This window comes from Mastigoproctus giganteus, chromosome 3 (assembly GCF_048544385.1).
Source record: "Mastigoproctus giganteus isolate SK-2022 chromosome 3, ASM4854438v1, whole genome shotgun sequence".
Lineage (NCBI taxonomy): Eukaryota > Metazoa > Arthropoda > Arachnida > Uropygi > Thelyphonidae > Mastigoproctus > Mastigoproctus giganteus.
Window position 1 is genome coordinate 136,090,634 of NC_143577.1, and position 16,893 is coordinate 136,107,526.

General features: G+C 37.9%; 1 protein-coding gene across 4 annotated transcripts in view; it reads right to left on the reverse strand.

The window, feature by feature from the left end:
• The window catches only part of rols (zinc-RING finger and ankyrin repeat domain-containing protein rolling pebbles), a 428,429-nt gene that overhangs the window by 159,528 nt on the left and 252,008 nt on the right, over positions 1-16,893 (reverse strand). For all 4 annotated transcript variants that reach the window (XM_090369443.1, XM_090369444.1, XM_090369445.1 and 1 more), the window contains 2 exons: positions 14,894-15,128; positions 6,239-6,438 (listed from right to left, as the gene is read on the reverse strand). In XM_090369443.1, coding sequence (XP_090225569.1) covers positions 6,239-6,438; positions 14,894-15,128 — 435 coding nt within the window. The remainder of the gene's footprint in view (positions 1-6,238; positions 6,439-14,893; positions 15,129-16,893) is intronic.

Genomic DNA, 16,893 nt, shown 5'->3' on the forward strand with positions numbered 1-16,893 from the left:
CTCTGAAAGGGCGTTTTAGAATACATAACATCCTGGACGCCTTTCTGACCACTGTTCTTGACTGGTGTGGCGTAACTGACAAAGATAACTCCGCGATCAAATCGCCCTGTTTCTGTGTGGTATCAATTTACCATCCGGTGTGTAGTCGTAACGTATTACTTCTTTTTTGGGTTGTGCGGTAAAAGTAATTAATGCGCATATATTTTGTATTTATAGTTAATGCGCAGCTAATAATCAAATAGTTAATTTTTCCAGTAGTTAAGAGTCATTTATACTGTTTGTAGCGTAACACAGATTTACATATATCGTCTGCATAGGTCAGTAAACCTAAAGATAATTAATTGAGTTATCTACATCATTTATAAAAAAGTCAAACCTTAGTGGGCCTAAAAAAGAGGTGTAAATTGAGGTGTATAAGGCTTTGAATGGTTTGAGCAAGCTAAATACGGATGGGATTCTTCCTCTTCCTCAGATTACTCACTTCAGAGGGCATAAATTCAAATTGAGGAAAGAGTATTACAGAACACATTTGCGGAAATATGCCTTTAGCCAGCGAGTGGTTGATTGTTCGAACAAACTCCATCGGTCGTTGTGGAAGTTTACAGCTTAAAAATATTCAAAGAAAAACTAGACAAACGTTTGGGGCGAATGGATGGTTAAGATGTGCTCATTGTGGATCTCCTGAACATCTTCCAGAAGATTCTAAAGGCAAGAACCATACCTGAACTCCGAAAATCTTATTACGTAAAACCAGTTCCTAAAATTGACCACCACAAGACTCCTAAAGACTTTCATCCAATCTCTATAGGATACACATTATAAAAGTTTTTGAAAAACTTATACACCCAGTAATTATTCAACACTGTTTTTCCTACCGACCACCCTACCTCTACATAGTCCTATACCACATGACCTCAAATCTCCTCGATACTCTCTTCAGAGCACAAAAAGCCCTGAATGACAGAGCACAACTGGACATAATATTTTTCGATATCACATCTGCTTTTGATACTGTCTCCATTCCTACTCTAAAAGGCATCCTAAAAGAATATTTCAAGGCATTAATCCAAATTGCCAGCATCTTTACTATAGCGGAGACACTTAATTATATCCAGCGGATCTCACCGGACCACCATCTATGCAAGGAAGGATGTAGCTCAAGGTGGGGTGAGGTCGACAACCATCTTTGCAATCCTGCTTAACCCATTCCTCGCAAAAAATCCAAATTTTAGCTCCTACACTGACGATCTAAAATTGTTTATTATTTCAATATACCCCAAACAGATACAAGAAATTAATAGTGACACCTCCAAGCAAATTCAATAGTTAACCAACTTCCTATAGCTGGCTGGACTCCAAATAAACAATGCCAAGTCAACCCACATAACAATCACAAAGAGGAAGGTCAAGAACTCTTAACTTTTATTCACTTCTCTTAACTTTTAGTCACTTATATTTTAAATTTTTCTTTTCAAAATTTATTCCAAATTTCGCGCGCTTCAGTACGCTAATTTTGAAGCGTACGTTTTCGCTTACCGCAGACTATAGCTTCTTGATTCAATATCTTCTTTCATTTTCACGTTTACATTTATGCAAAAACAATAATAAATATCTCAGCAACGAATCCTGAAAACTGAAGATGTTCATTTAGACCGTGAGAGTGTAAAGCAGCCTTAATACAAAGTCGTAATACGAAACTTCATCGGCGTCTATCAATTCCCACTTTGCCGGTAAAGAGTTGAAGAAACGGTTAAAGTACCCCTGACAGTTCCCCTCTAATGGGACTTAGAGGGGAACAGGTATCCTGTGTGTTATCAGACACTCAGCCTAAAACACTGATGGATCCAATATCTCTCTATTACAGAAGATTTAGGAGAAGTCCGGTTGGCCTGCCTCCCTAAAATCCACTCATGCACACCTTCTCGATGGTAAGCCCTGTTACGTCACTTAGCTGGCAACGAACGTGTAGAGTGGTTCTCTTCAAGACGCCTGGTCAGCGTGAAGAGGAAAAGACCAAACCCTCCAGCAACGAGAGCACAACAATACAAATGGCCCTCAGTCCCCAGCAGCTTTCACTCTCCCTCTTACGGCAGCGAGAGGATCAGAGTGGAAGCAGAGGGTGCTAAGAATCTCTGGGTACGACCAGGCTGCCATGCACGGAAATTTAACTTGGCCTGTTATAACGTACGATCACTCATCGGTGAAGACAGGATATTAGAGCTGGAAAAGGAATTAGAAAATGTGAATTGGAATATGATCGGTTTGGCTGAAACAATAAGAAGAAATGAATCAACTTATAAGTTTATCAAGTGGAAATCTGCTGTACACCAATGGAAACAGTGAAAGGAGTGAAGGTGGAGTTGGGTTTCTGACCCATAAAGATTTTAAAAACAACATTTTGGAATTCAAAAGTACATCACCAAGGGTGTCAAGACTAATACTCAAGATTTCTAAGAGGTACAAGCTAAAGATTATAATGATTTATGCACCAACATCGAGCCATGATGATGAAGAGGTTGAAGAAATGTACACTGAAATTGAGAGTCTTCTAGATGAGCAGAAAACCCACTACACTACTATTATGGGAGACTTCAATGCTAAGGTTGGAAAAAGGCAAAACAGCGCAGAAAGAGGAACTATAGGAAATTTTGGAATTGGTGAAAGAAATAAAAGAGGTGAAATACTTGTGGAATTTGCAGAATCTCAAGGACTGTCAGTAATGAACACTTTTTTCAAGAAAAGAGTGAACAGAAAGTGGACATGGAAGAGTCCAAATGGATTAACAACTAATGAAATCGACTTCATCCTCACTAACAGAAGATATATTGTGAATGATGTTACCGTCCTGAATAAGGTAAATGTTGGAAGTGATCACAGAATGGTAAGATGTACACTTGATATAGATGTAGGAAAGGAAAGGAAAAAACTGACTCGAGTAAATAATACAAAGTTCTTTGAAATAACAGAGGAGGAGAAAAAGCAGTATGTACTGGAACTTAAGAACAAGTTTGAGCTTCAGCAGACTGCTCAGGACCAAGATATCGACGAGCAATATTACAACTTTCTGAAAGTGATAAAGCCCAAGAAACCTATAGGGAAACAGAGATCCAAAGAAGAAAAAATTAGTCAAGAAACACTTGTCATGATGAACCGAAGACGACAAATGAAGAGCAAGAAAAACACTGACAAGGAGAAAATTGAGTATACTGAGTTATGCAAAGCCATTAGAAAGAGACTCAGAGAGGACATAAGAAGATTTAACACAAGAAAAGTAGAACAAGCATTAAGGGAAAACAAAGGATTTAAATCAGCAGCCATGAGCAGTAATACAGAAAGACAAATGATACTGAAACTGAAGAATAGCGATGGTGTACTTATAAACAGCAGAGAAGGCATAATTCAAATAGCAGAAGACTACTATAGAGAATTATACAAGGAGCGAGGGAATGATACCAGCAGTGGGGAACATGGATTGCAAAGTAGCAACACATACGGCATACCCGATATTCTTCCTGATGAGGTAGAACATGCATTGAAGAAAATGAAGAATCAGAAAGCCCCGGGGGAAGATGAAATTACTGTAGAGTTGTTAAAATTGGGAGGAAGAGACATAACACAAAAACTGGCAAGGCTCTTCACAAAGTGCATTATTAAAGGTGTGATGCCTAAGCAGTGGAATAATGCAATCATAGTTTTGCTGCATAAGAAAGGAGATAAATCAGAAATTGGAAATTATAGACCAATTAGCTTGTTATCCCATATCTACAAGTTGTTCACAAGGGTCATTGCTAACAGATTAGAAAGAATACTTGATGAGAATCAACCGAAAGAGCAAGCTGGCTTTAGGACAGGATTCTCAACTACGGATCACCTACACGTAATATCACAGCTAATGGAGAAAGCAAATTAATATAAAACACCATTATGCCTGGCATTTGTGGATTATGAAAAGACAGTAGCAAATTTAAAATCGAGAAAGGAGTTCGACAAGGAGACACAATATCTCCGAAGCTGTTTACTGCTGCCCTTGAGGAAGCTTTCAGAAGATTAGACTGGTCGCAGAAAGGAGTCAGTGTGAATGGAGAGTACCTAAACCATTTACAATTTGCAGATGACATTGTGGTCATAGGCCACGATCCCAAAGAATTAGATGAAAATCTTAATCAGTTATGCACAGTTAGTAAGGATTTTGGACTAAAGATGAATATGGCTAAAACAAAAGTAATGATGAACAAGTATGCCACGGAAAGGGAAATAATGATTGAAGGAGCAATAATTGAAAAGGTGGAGTCATATACTTATCCGGGACAAGTTATTAGCTGTAATAATGATAAATGGCTGGAAGTCAAGAGAAGAATAAAATTTGGATGGATAGCATTCAGGAAATTTAGTCACATACTGAAGAGCAATATCCCAGTTTGTCTGAAACGTAAAATAATGAATCAATGTATACTCCCCACCATGACTTATGGAAGTGAAACTTGGGCACTCACCAAAAGAATGGAAGAGAAGCTAAGAACTACACAGCGAAGAATGGAACGAATTATATTGGGAATCAGACTGTTAGATAAGAAGAGAAACACATGGATTATGCAGCAAACTCAAGTAAAGGACATTCTTATCAAAACTAAAGAACTAAAATGGTCTTGGGCAGGACACATAGCTCGAAGACATGATGACAGATGGACTAAGAAAATAACAGAATGGTACCCAAGAGGAGCTAGAAGAAAACCTGGAAGACAAAGGCGGAGATGGATAGATGAAATTCATGAGTTTTTGAGTAGTAAATGGATGGCCAGTGCTCAAAACAGAAGGAACTGGAAAGTTGCTGGAGAGGCCTTCATCCTGCAGTGGATTGAAAATGGCTGATGATAATGATGATGACCCCTGAAAGGTGCCGGTGTTTAGATATTTTATGAAAATCGTAAAAAATGCAACCTTGCAGTGAAAGCTGTATGTGTCTCCTGCCATTGTTCCAATGGGAATAAATGCAGAACTTACAGGCCACTGTTCCTTGAATTTCGAGATGGTAGTACAGTATTCATGTTTTAGACGTTGTTTGATCCTCTCCTGTTAAGCACCTGTTATGGTCACCTTGGGTTTCGTTCTGTATGGACTGTCTCGTACTTAACTCTTATTTTATTTATTTATTTATTTATTTATTTTTATTTTTATTTGCTGATGACCTGTTTCTCTAGATAACAGGGTAGGATTTATTATTAGTTAACTCTCTTGGAAGTACAGTTCGGCCTACTTATGGAAGGAGGATGAAAACTAGTAGGTGGTTGTGCTTAAGAAGCATATCACTTAACGAAATAACAAAATCCTAAACTACACTACAAAAACGTATTCACCACTACACTGATCAGCTTCACTGAGAACAGTAACCTTCGCATACGTACAGTGGGATTGGCAGAGTCTGTACCTGGGAGCCGTCTTCACACAAGAAATAAAAATAATATAGTTAGGAAGTTAGAAGAAAACAGATTTTTATATAGTGTGAAACAAAGGGGTTTGTTATATGGTTTAATCCTTTTTGAAGGAAAGTTATAATACAACTGCAAATCTATTTTTCAATTCACTTTTAGAGCCAAGAAAATTTGAAAACCCCAAGGCAGGGGTTTTTAAACTTTTTCTCGGTGTCCCACTAAAAGATGTTGGAAACTTCAGTGTACCGCCAATGACTTTTTTTTTTCTTTTTTTCTTTTTTTTTGTATACCATTTAAATAAAATTTAAAAAAAAAAAGTTTAAATTCTCTTGGTAACTTGATTAAAATCAAGCTTTAAACTGGCCTGTTCGAAAGATTATTGAAACAGATATCGCGGAAATTAAAGTTCGTAAATAGATAAATTTGAGAATATTTTATGACATTATTTCGCTTTATAGAACGGTTATGGATGAAGTAAAACGACTCCAAAAGTCCTTGTGGCTCTAACGTCGAATATGAGCGGGCTTTAGCACTTAACTGCTCTGGACGAAATCTGAAAAAATAGTTGAGGTTCTGGTCAGTTCGGCTACATTTAGCAATGTTTCCGACAACTCTACGAAAGATCCTATAAGCTTCCACCTACTCAAGGCTTGACAAAATTGAAAAAGTTTGAAAAAAAAATATATTTTTTTAATCTGATAACTTGTTTTCTATAAATCTACTCACCCATGTAACTAATTGTAAAACTCCATAGTATTACTTTCTACAAACTTGTGAAATAATAGTATAAAATTTATTGAATTCCATACCTAAAATGAGAGGAGCCTTCCATATTGCTATTGATTGTAATATTGGCCCTAATCGCTGGACTTGAGTTAATTCTATGTAGAATATAATTGTAAATATCTCTTTGCAGGTTCTCATTAATGGAAAGCCTGTCTAAAGACACTTGATGGAAGGGAAGCCCTTTCACAATGTCAAGGAAAGATGTTCGCACTGTGACAATTACCTGTAAAACACAAGTTACATTAAAGTTACTTTTATTTAACAAGACTGTAACAACATCCTTCAATATTTCATGTGGGTTTCAGTAAGTCACCTGAAAATATTATACTAATTAGGAAATATGATTCACGGCATTTATAAAATCACAGCTCGAGTGATATTCTGTCTTTGGTCACTAAAATTTAATGGTTTGAGCAAACATAAAAAAAAAAAAAAAATGCTGTAACTTTTCGGGCCTCCGATGAAAGCAGCTAACTCGTGCAATACGTACCAACAAGAATTTATTTATGCTTCCTCTAGGACAGGGGTGGCCAACGAGTCGATCGCGGATTTAATTTCGGTCGATCACGACGAATATTAAATATACAGTCATCCCTCGATTTGTGCACCTTGTGCAATGAAATTTTTGAGATGGTAGATCGAGGCGATCTACCATCTCAAAAATTTTGAAGGAAAAAAAGTAGATCGCATCACATATTAAGTTGGCCACTCCTGCTCTAGAATATCGCATTACTCACATTTTAGATCAGTGGCTACTTCATTTTGAGGTAAGGTTATGTTGGTTTAGTTTCTGTGTTATGGCGCATTGGTAACTATGGCCATAATGCGCCAAGTTAAAAAAAAAAACACATCAAAAATATATTTTATAACCTAAACAGGCTACCACGTCAAAAGATGGAAAAGTAACTCAAAGTATAAAAATATAAATTCAAATAAACGTATATAAATTGGCGGACTGTAAAAAGTTAAAATGTTGGATATATCGTCTCTGTTATTTAAAATCTGGCTGATGTAAGCGGTTCTGCCAGATTAATAAAATCTGTAAAATATAAATGACGTGCACTAGTAAAGAACAGGCATTGAGTAAAAATATGAGTAATGGTTAAAATTGTGTTACCCATTATTGTATTATAGACTAGACTGTCGTTGCTTAATTTGGTGTAGTTTGTTTATGACCTATCCATGCCAAGTAACTTTCCACCGGGAATACAACGCGATGTTGAGGCAAATAGGCAAATAACAACGCGTTGTTATTTGCCTATAGTTTGTATATGGAACTGACAGATAATGATTATCCAGGGAAGTGGCTGATTTGGCAGCGGCATCAACTAACTTAATTCACACGATCACAATGTGGCTTGGGATCCAGCAGAAGCGAACGTCAAATGCTGAATGTCGAATGTCAAATGTTGTTTCATGTTGGTACATGAAAGGATGTTGATTCGTTGTTTGAATCCAAGGTACATTTAAAAAATTTAGGCCTATCCGTGACTAAGCCTCTCAGACCACCGCCTCATGTTATTACTTTTTATGCGAATCAAGATACTGAACAATACGGCTTAATGGAGGAATTATACGAGGCGGAATTTACTTGAGTATGACCTTTAAGAAGAGGAGTTTTGTCGATAAAAGAGGCTCGTAATACGCTCGTGGAATCACTATATATTATATACCTGTGGCAAATGCTGTTTTTAGTGTACTCAAGGGCAATTTCTATTGCATGCAGCTGTTCAGTATTTTTTATTTAATAAACTAGGCGATCCCATCCAGCTTTCCTGGCGATCCCGCCCACCCGTTTACAATACTGTACAAATATCAAACATATGCCACAAGTTGGTTACCATCCCTGGCACGGTGGCCAGTGATCAACTATCTACGTAATGATAATACCAAATAAAGAAAAGAAAAAATAACAGCTAGAACAGGAAAGAGAAAAGAGAGTAGAAGAAGAAAGAAGTAAGATAGGGGAAAAAATCATTACAAAGCGTGAAGCAACAGTAATCAGAAAACCAAGTAAATATTCGGAGAACCGCTCTAGAAAATCTATAACCCTAAATTTGAAAGTCGGTATCCAATTTCTATTATTATATCTATTATTATTATTATTATTATTATATCTACAAACTATTTAGAAACGATCTCCCCATTCTTAAGAAAACTTCCTCCTCTTCAAGGCCATACCCAATTAAATTCCGCTCATATAATTCCTTCATTAAGCCGTGTTGTTCAGTATTTTGATTCACATAAAAAATAATAACGCGAAGCGGTGGTCTGAGAGGCTTATTCACAGATAGGCCTAAATTTTTTTAAATGTACCTTCGATTCAAACAACTGAACATTCTTACATGTGCCGACCTCCATGATTAACTGATCACTCCTAATTACCTCTACACTCCTTAATCCTCCTGACATAAATTATGTAGCGATGACCCGGATTCTTCCAACAGAATACATTTAATTTCAGTGCTACAGATAGGTTTCACAGTATTTTCAACTTTCACAACCGTAGCGGAAGTAGCTGCATTCCCAAAATCATTATTGTGTATATTGTGGAAATTTGTTGCATACCGTTTTGTATGAAGAATCACAGTTGATCCCACACATGACTCTGACATCGAGCCGTCTGAACAGACTGAGAAGAAGACAGAGTATTGCGCTCTATGTGATACAAAGAGTTGCTGGTGGACAACTGGTGATGTGTTAGCTTTCCGCCACATGTGGTAGGAGAAATTAAAAGTTGGAAGGTGGACAGACATGCAAGGGCTGAAGGAATTTCAGCAACATCCGTTGGGAGTCCAACGGGTGTTGCTGAAATTTTCCAATCTTGGTTCAAAAACTGATTCGAACGTAGGGTTTTAAATTAAAAGTTCATTGTATGGACAACTGCTAACGTCAAAGAGACAGAAATGGTCCGTTTGCTTCAACATAGAGGCTTTGGACAAGAGAAGTGCGAAATGCTCCAGTGGTAGATCGAATGGTCTGATGAAAGATTAAATCTAACCAATGGAGTGGACTGCTTCTAGAAGAATCATAAACCTGAGAACCGTAATCTAGTTTAGAACGGACAAGAAGCGGTAGAGCAGAAGTAGGTACATCAATCTCCACCACACGAAATAATGAAAGAGACCGTAGAATATTAAGCCCCTTGGTGCACCTTGCAGTTAAGGCTCATCGTGTTGCATTGTAGAAAGGATAATATTGTGACTAGGGCTTGCATAAAACCGAGAAATTTCAAAACCGAGTTTAACCGAAGTTTACTCTTAAAACCGGTTTTAAAACCGATTTTCTCAGACTTAGGTAAAATAATTAAAAGCTTATAACACAGGTATTTATTTTATCTTGGGTGGATTGTAAAAATCGTAATCAAATCTTTTAAACAAAATCTATCACCTCTTATAGTAAAAAAAATTAAAAAATTAAAATGTTCCAAAAAAAGTAACCAGCTTGAGATTATACAAAATTACAAATTGTATTCAAATCCTTTGAATAAAAACTATCTTCTTGTATAGTAAACAAAAATAATAAATAATAATATTAATAATAATAATAATAATAATAATAATAATAATAATAATAATAATAAATAAAAATAATGTGAAAAAAAACAGCTTGGGGAAATTACTATACTATTTATTGCTCAGCTTTTTTCTGAAAATGATCCACAGTATATTAAGCATTTTTCCTGATAGACTTGACCTTATTTTTGTGTTAAAGAGACCAGTGATCGAAAACACTCTCTCAGATTGGACACTTGTTGGTTTAATGGTCAGCAGTGCTCTATAAACTTTCTCCAGCTTTTCACTTCTACTGCTAGTTGCCTCCAAAATTTTAAATTCTTTGCTGATTTCCAATTCACTCGGATATTTTGAAGGCTCTTCAGTTAATCTCTTTATTACACTATCATACTATCGCATGAGTGTATCTCCAACATCGGAACTAGACGAGTCTTTGTTTTCTTCTAAAAGAACAGTTCGTTTATTTTCAGTTTCTTCATTCAACGCTAAGCCTCCTTCGGAATGTTTTGCAAATAATCTCTGATAAATCTCTTCAGCATGCTTTTTCAAAACTTGCTTACTTGGAAAATCAAAAGTTCTTGAATCTGAATCTTCTTTCCTAAACTTTTTGGTGTTGTGTAGATAGCTCAGCAAAGCCACAGTTTGCAATTTCGTCTTGCATTTAACGCTGCAAAAGGCTTTGGTGAAACTTTAAAGTAAATGGGTTTTCTTCTGTATCAAGCTTAGCAAGCAGAAATTCTATTGAAGATTCTGCTTTAAGTAAGTCTGTATCTTCTGAGTTATAGCCTTCAGAACCATTTCAACTGGTCGCCAAGTTTCACGTAGCAATTCAAGTGTTTTCCAGTCATCGTCAGACACAGCTTCAGTTGTCAGTACTGCACATAGAGCATTTGGAATGCAATTATTCAATTTCAAAAATCTCTCAATCATATAGAATGTGCTATCCCATCTAGTCTTGCAATCTAACATAAGTTTATATTCATTCCCCATTAAATTTTGCTTTAACAAAATTTTGTAATATGTCATTTTTAGTAGGCGATTTTCGAAAAAGCTTGCAAATTTTTTTGACTTTGTTAATAGTTTTTGCAATATTGGCCATTGGATTGAAGAAATAAATGAGCTCATCGGTAAAGTCGGTTTGATAAAGCATGCCTTGCTGTCTTTCTTCAACTTCTTCAGCATCACTACTTTCTTCATTATTTTCATTTTCGTCATTGTCTTTGGGAGACTCAAAGACTGAGGCACCATAATTGATTGCTTTTTCATAAAGTACATCTATAACTGACAGATGTATACAACGGGCTATACATTGTTGATGATTAGGCGTAATTTGCTTGCCAAACTTAATCATCATTGCTGCTCCATCGGTGGTGCAGGCAACAATATCCTCATCCAAGTTCAAACCAAATTCCTTGAAGTGTCCATTCACAATTTGCTCAGTTCTTCTGCTATCAAGTGAACCATTAATCTCAATAAGACCTAACGACCAAGGATTGTCTTTTGAATGCACATTTATATTCATATACCTTTTATTTTGTATAGACGTATATTCGTCTAGAGTCAATGAATACCGTTACCTTAAAATAAAATAAAATAAAAAACATAAAGCAGTTGAACGATCCAGACAAACGAACAAACAAAAGAAAATGTGCGTAACAAAAAACTATATTGGAATCCGGTTTTAGAAGCTCGGTTTCGGTTTTAACAACTCAATATGAAAACCGAATTTAACCGGTTTATAAAACCGGTTTGCAAGCCCTAATTGTGACCATACTGTTATTTGCCTTTGTCTTTTTGTCGACATCATAAGATCAGTGGCTCCTTGTGTCACGTTAGGTCTTATTTAATGTTATATTGCTCATTGTGCCATGTGCTTTGTTTTGTGGTTCCTTGTGCTACAAATATTCATATTCTGACTTTAATCTTAATATGTCATGTGATCTATTGTCTGGACATGTAACACACTGGTGTGCAAAACTTAAAAACCAGTCAGGTTTTCATCTGTAGCTTCTCATAGGATTGACCTGGATATGGGAAAAGCATATCCAAAGTACATCGGAAGGTACAGAAATGATGAAGGAAACAACACCGACACAACAACGGAAACAAAACGGTACAGGAGGACTTGATTCAAAAATGACAACATAGCACTGGCTGCCAAGATACAGATGTATCACTGCCAAAGCTGGAACAAAGTGAAGAGGTGGACTTCAGTAGGAAATATGGCCACCCCTAATTTCGATACAGGTTTTGCACCGCCTCCGTACTTAGAACAATGTTATTGATAAGTTCTTTCGGTAACATCGTCCATTCCTCTGTCAGCGCCATCTTCAGCTGTGAATATTTTCTGGTGGGTGTGGATTTGCCGCTAGGCGTCTCCCCATAGCGTCCCATATGCGTTCGATGGGATTGAGAACGTGGAACGGGCAGGCTAATCCATACGAACAATGTCCTCACTTTCCAAAAGCATATCAACAGTGCGATGGGGTGTGTCGTTATCAACCATTGACACGAACTCGAGGGCCAATGGCACCTCGGAACAGACGCACATGGGGAAGGATTTCCTCAGTACAGTAGCGTGCACAGGTTACAGTACTGCCTTCCAGGTGGAGTTGTGTACGTCCATCCAAGATAACGCCACCCCAGACGAAAACACCTCGACCGTCAATGGATCCCTTTCAGTGACGTTTGCGGAGTGATACCGTGTGCTAACCTCTCGCCATATTAGCTGACTTCCAGAATCGCTGGTGAGACTGAATCTACTCTCATCAGTAAAGAGTACCTTACCGCATTGCGCTGCTGTCCAGACCTTGTCTTTGATGCACCACTGTAAACGGTGTCTCCGATGGGTAGGTGTTAAAGGGACACAGCGAACTGGCCGTCAGTCAAACAGTCCACCTTTGTGGAGTCGCTTGGCCAGAGTAAACCGCGATATCCTGCGTCCTATTCTCCTGTGCAGCTGGTTTGCAATGGATGCCGCTGTCTGGTTTCGGTTCCTCCTGGCCTGTAGGAGTATATAGCGGTTATCATTATGCGTTGTTTTCGTGGACGACCACTACTGGTCCTTCGAACAGCTGTACCTGTCGTTCTGAAGACCGACCACGCAAGTGAGACGATGCTGTGGGGGATACCGAACTCTGCGGCCACACTCCTCGCACTTCGACCTTCCTCGAGTTTCCCAATTATTCGACCCCGGGTAAAGTCATCAAGATGTTGTCTACTGGCCATTTCGTTGTCTGTAGCACTGTATGAAACCAATCGAAAGTCTGTAATAATCGTGCTCACCATTCGGTAATTTGCATATAACTGCTGAGCTGCTGCTTTTATCTAAAAGTGAGTATTATGCTCCTTGTGGGAACAAGAATACCATCTTTCCGAATCATGATTCTACTTGCCTGAATGACTTTTGTTCAAGAAACTCCTGAACAATTTCCTCCTCTGGTACATTTAATAAGTCCCATTCTGCATTTACTCCCTTAGAGAAGTTTAGGGTGGCATGGGGAATAAATTTTATTGGTTCTCCGCCGAAAGAAGTCAGCTTTAATAACTTTGCAGAATGTTTGGATTTCATGGTCTCTACCAGAATATTCCTAGATTAGAGTCGCCTTACTGTTTTCAGTGAACCTGCAGCAGACTCAATACATTTCTGAACAAGGAATGATGATAACTTACTCAGAGGATGGTCTGAGAGAGAGAGAGAGAGAGAGAGAGAGAGAGAGAGAGAGAGAGAGAGAGAGAGAGAGAGAGTGCAGAATGAGGAATGGTGGTACCTCCTCTTGTGGCTTTCTTTTCAACCTCTTGGGTTGAGCGAAGTCATTTTCGGTGTCATTTGTAGGCAGTCTTGAGCTCGATGGCTCTAAAGGCGGATACATATTGCTATCCATCTTTGCTCCTTTCAGCATAGCAGAGTGGGCTTCTTCTCCCTGGTTACCGGCCCCGCAACGGGGAGGCAGGTGCAGTGCCAGTAGAGTGACCAAGCGTTATATAAGTAAGTAGGACACTTAGATAAGTTATAGAATGTCTTAATGTACCGTTTGAAATTGACTCAAAGTTTTGAATAGCATAAAGCTTAATGAGCGGTACTCACCTTAGATAATCTGCTACGTTACGTGGAGTAGGATGGAAGAATAATTTTGAGGCTTAAGGTAGTTTAAAATAATTTAGAATAAGTTAAAATTGTGATGTTTGTATGAACACGGAATTAAAATATGCTCAAGGAAGTCGGTCGTTCATGACTTTTTACTTCACCGGGTAAAGGTGAAGCCAAAAAATTTTTAAAGTTTAAATTAATTCTTCAATGACAGCCAGGGACGAAGTTGTGCACTTCTACTTCCTTGAGCATATTTTAATTCCGTATTCTAATTCCGTGTTCATACAAACATCACAATTTTAACTTATTCTAAATTATTTTAAACTACCTTAAGCCTCAAAATTATTCTTCCATCCTACTCCACGTAACATAGCAGATTATCTAAGGTGAGTATGGTTCATGAAGCTTTATGCTATAAGTTAGTAGGTTAATATGGTTAGGGAACGACGTTACGTGGTTTCTAACCATTTAAATTATAATATATCTAAATTACCACTCTTATACCACGTGGAGTTTTAATATATTTTATTTAGGAGTTACCTAAACTAATATACATTGAGTAATATTTCAGGTATCTTGCCGATACCCATCATCCAGACCTTACTGTTTTTGTCTCCCAACAGCAAGGTCTGGACGATGGGTATTGGCAAGGTACCTGAAACGTTACTCAATGTATATTAATTTAGATAACTCCTAAATAAAATATATTAATACTCCACGTGGTATAAGAGTGGTAATTTAGATATATTATAATTTAAATTAGTATGTTAATTTAAAGGAAAAAAGAAAGATTTTTTCCTTTCTGAAACTTGCTTCCCAAAGTCCGATTTTTGTTATTTTTATCCAGGTCGTGCAGGTAGTTCATCGAAATATGAATGAAATTTAATGCAAGTAAAACATTTCTGAAATATGTCGATGTTTTGTTAACACGAATTTTTAAATGGAGCTATACACGTATGTTGTTTATAATTTTCTTACATAAGCTGAAGAAGAATTAGAACTGGACTAGTCGGTAATATCGGCCCACAAAATTAAATTACTGTATCGAAAATAAAGAAATTTTAACATCTTACCTTCATCCAGCTAGGAAAGCTAAGGATATAACGCGCCAGGAAAGAAGAAACGGTATCCCCATAATCTGGACGATGAAATGCTGCCTCGTTTATTCCATCGATTACAATCACACATGCGTTACACGGAATCTTTCCAGTTTTCCAACGTAGCGAGTGTAAAGGTTCGAGAACGCCTCGGGTGAAAGCGGTTCTTGCATCAGCAATGCACGATGGCAAACTCAGCAAATCTTGATACCTATAACAATTAATTAACAAGGCTATGTTTCAGTTTCTTAGATATTGTTAACTACTGTATTTATTTTTCTCTAAGCAATTTAGTCACACATGTGAACATGCCATACTACTGTGTTATCCTGTTGGTAATCGTAAGTTATTAGAATCTCTCCTCCCAGTCATCCAATTTGATAATTGTTACCATTTTAAAAGATTTGCAGAGCATGGAGGTTCTGCATAACAATTGGGGATATGACTTTCTTCTGCTATTTTCTTATATAATAAATTGAAAAAGGCATAGCCAGCAGACAAAGGAGGCTTCTGAATTTACTTAGAGATTTGATTGACATGTATTTCCCAAACTCGGGTAGGCATGTGGAAAAAGGTGTTAAGTCCCACATTTAGCAGGGCCGCGTCATTGTTTTCAACCTATAGTTTGGCCTCTTCCGTTGGTGTCAGCACCACCCCACAGAGTATTGTGTCCATTAAAATGCCCTAGTAACAAAAAAGGGGATGGCAATTACCTAATCAGATCATCAAGTTCTGTCTTGGGAGATGTCGTTCCCAGGTGGCACATAAATGGAACACAGGTAAGAGGAACCCTACTGTGAGCTGGACTGCTACAGCTTCTGAGTTGATGGCAAGTTGTGTTGCTTGAAGGGCGGTGTGGTTTTCCACAGGGATGGCGGCTCCTCCATGAGGAGGGACATTCCCAGCTCTTTCTCTTCTAATAATTGTACAGTTGCACAAGTGAGGGTCCTCATTTGCCTTTAAATAGGTCTCCTGTAAGCAAAAGCATGTTGACTTGTATTCACAATATCGACGAAATCCACAGCGATTCCACTTTAAGAATATTAGTGTTTTCATTATTTAGATTTTGGTAGTCGGTCTGACGGTTTCCGACGGGCTGAGGGCTTTGTTTTCTCAGTGCTGAATTCGTCTTTCTTTGGAAAGAATGGGCGTTGGCCGGTATCCATTCCATCTTCTTCGGCACAGAATTCCAGGACTGGGTCGTCTGGTGCCTCGTTTTCTTCGACATCCATTTTCTCTTGTGTTGTCGGTAGCATTTCAGGATTTTGTGGTTTTTCTTTTCCACTTGGTTTCGGTGGTGGGGAGCACTAGAAGGTATCAATATTGGAGTGGCAGCTGACTGGATTTTTTGCATGGGTATTTGAGAGCTCAACAAATAGTGCGCAATTGGTGTGAATGACTCTTTTGGTGGAATAGACATATCGATCTTCTTCGCATTGGAATATTTACCTGCAACTTTCTGCACATATGCAGGCTTGACTGTTTTCCTCGCATCCTGATAGGATATGTTCGGCTGTGCCTTGAGCCTTTGTATCTTTTTATTCTTTCCATTGCTGCTATGTCGTGGAGTATGCAAGGTTCTCACTTTCATAGTTGGCGCAAGTGGGTTTGCTGGTGGTACATGCAGTGATTTCGAGATCTTTTGCATCGTAACTAGGACAAAAAACTGCTCCATGACACTCCATCTGTAAATTACAATATGTTGGCATTTAAAACATCGCAGTGCGTTTGGAATGTATGTCCCTATATTGCAATTGCAATTGCTATTCTCAGCTTTCATCTCATTGGGAGACGTTGGAGAGTTAAACATAAGGATGATGTTTCTAGTAAGTTCTAACTTTCCATCCTTACGCATGGAAATTACTTTAACTGCTACTGCCCATTGGGGCTTTAGCTGAGTGCAGATTTTATCCTCAGTAACCATAAGTCGGTTCCACTCTGAGATGATACCTTTTGAAGTGTTGTGTTCAGTGAGA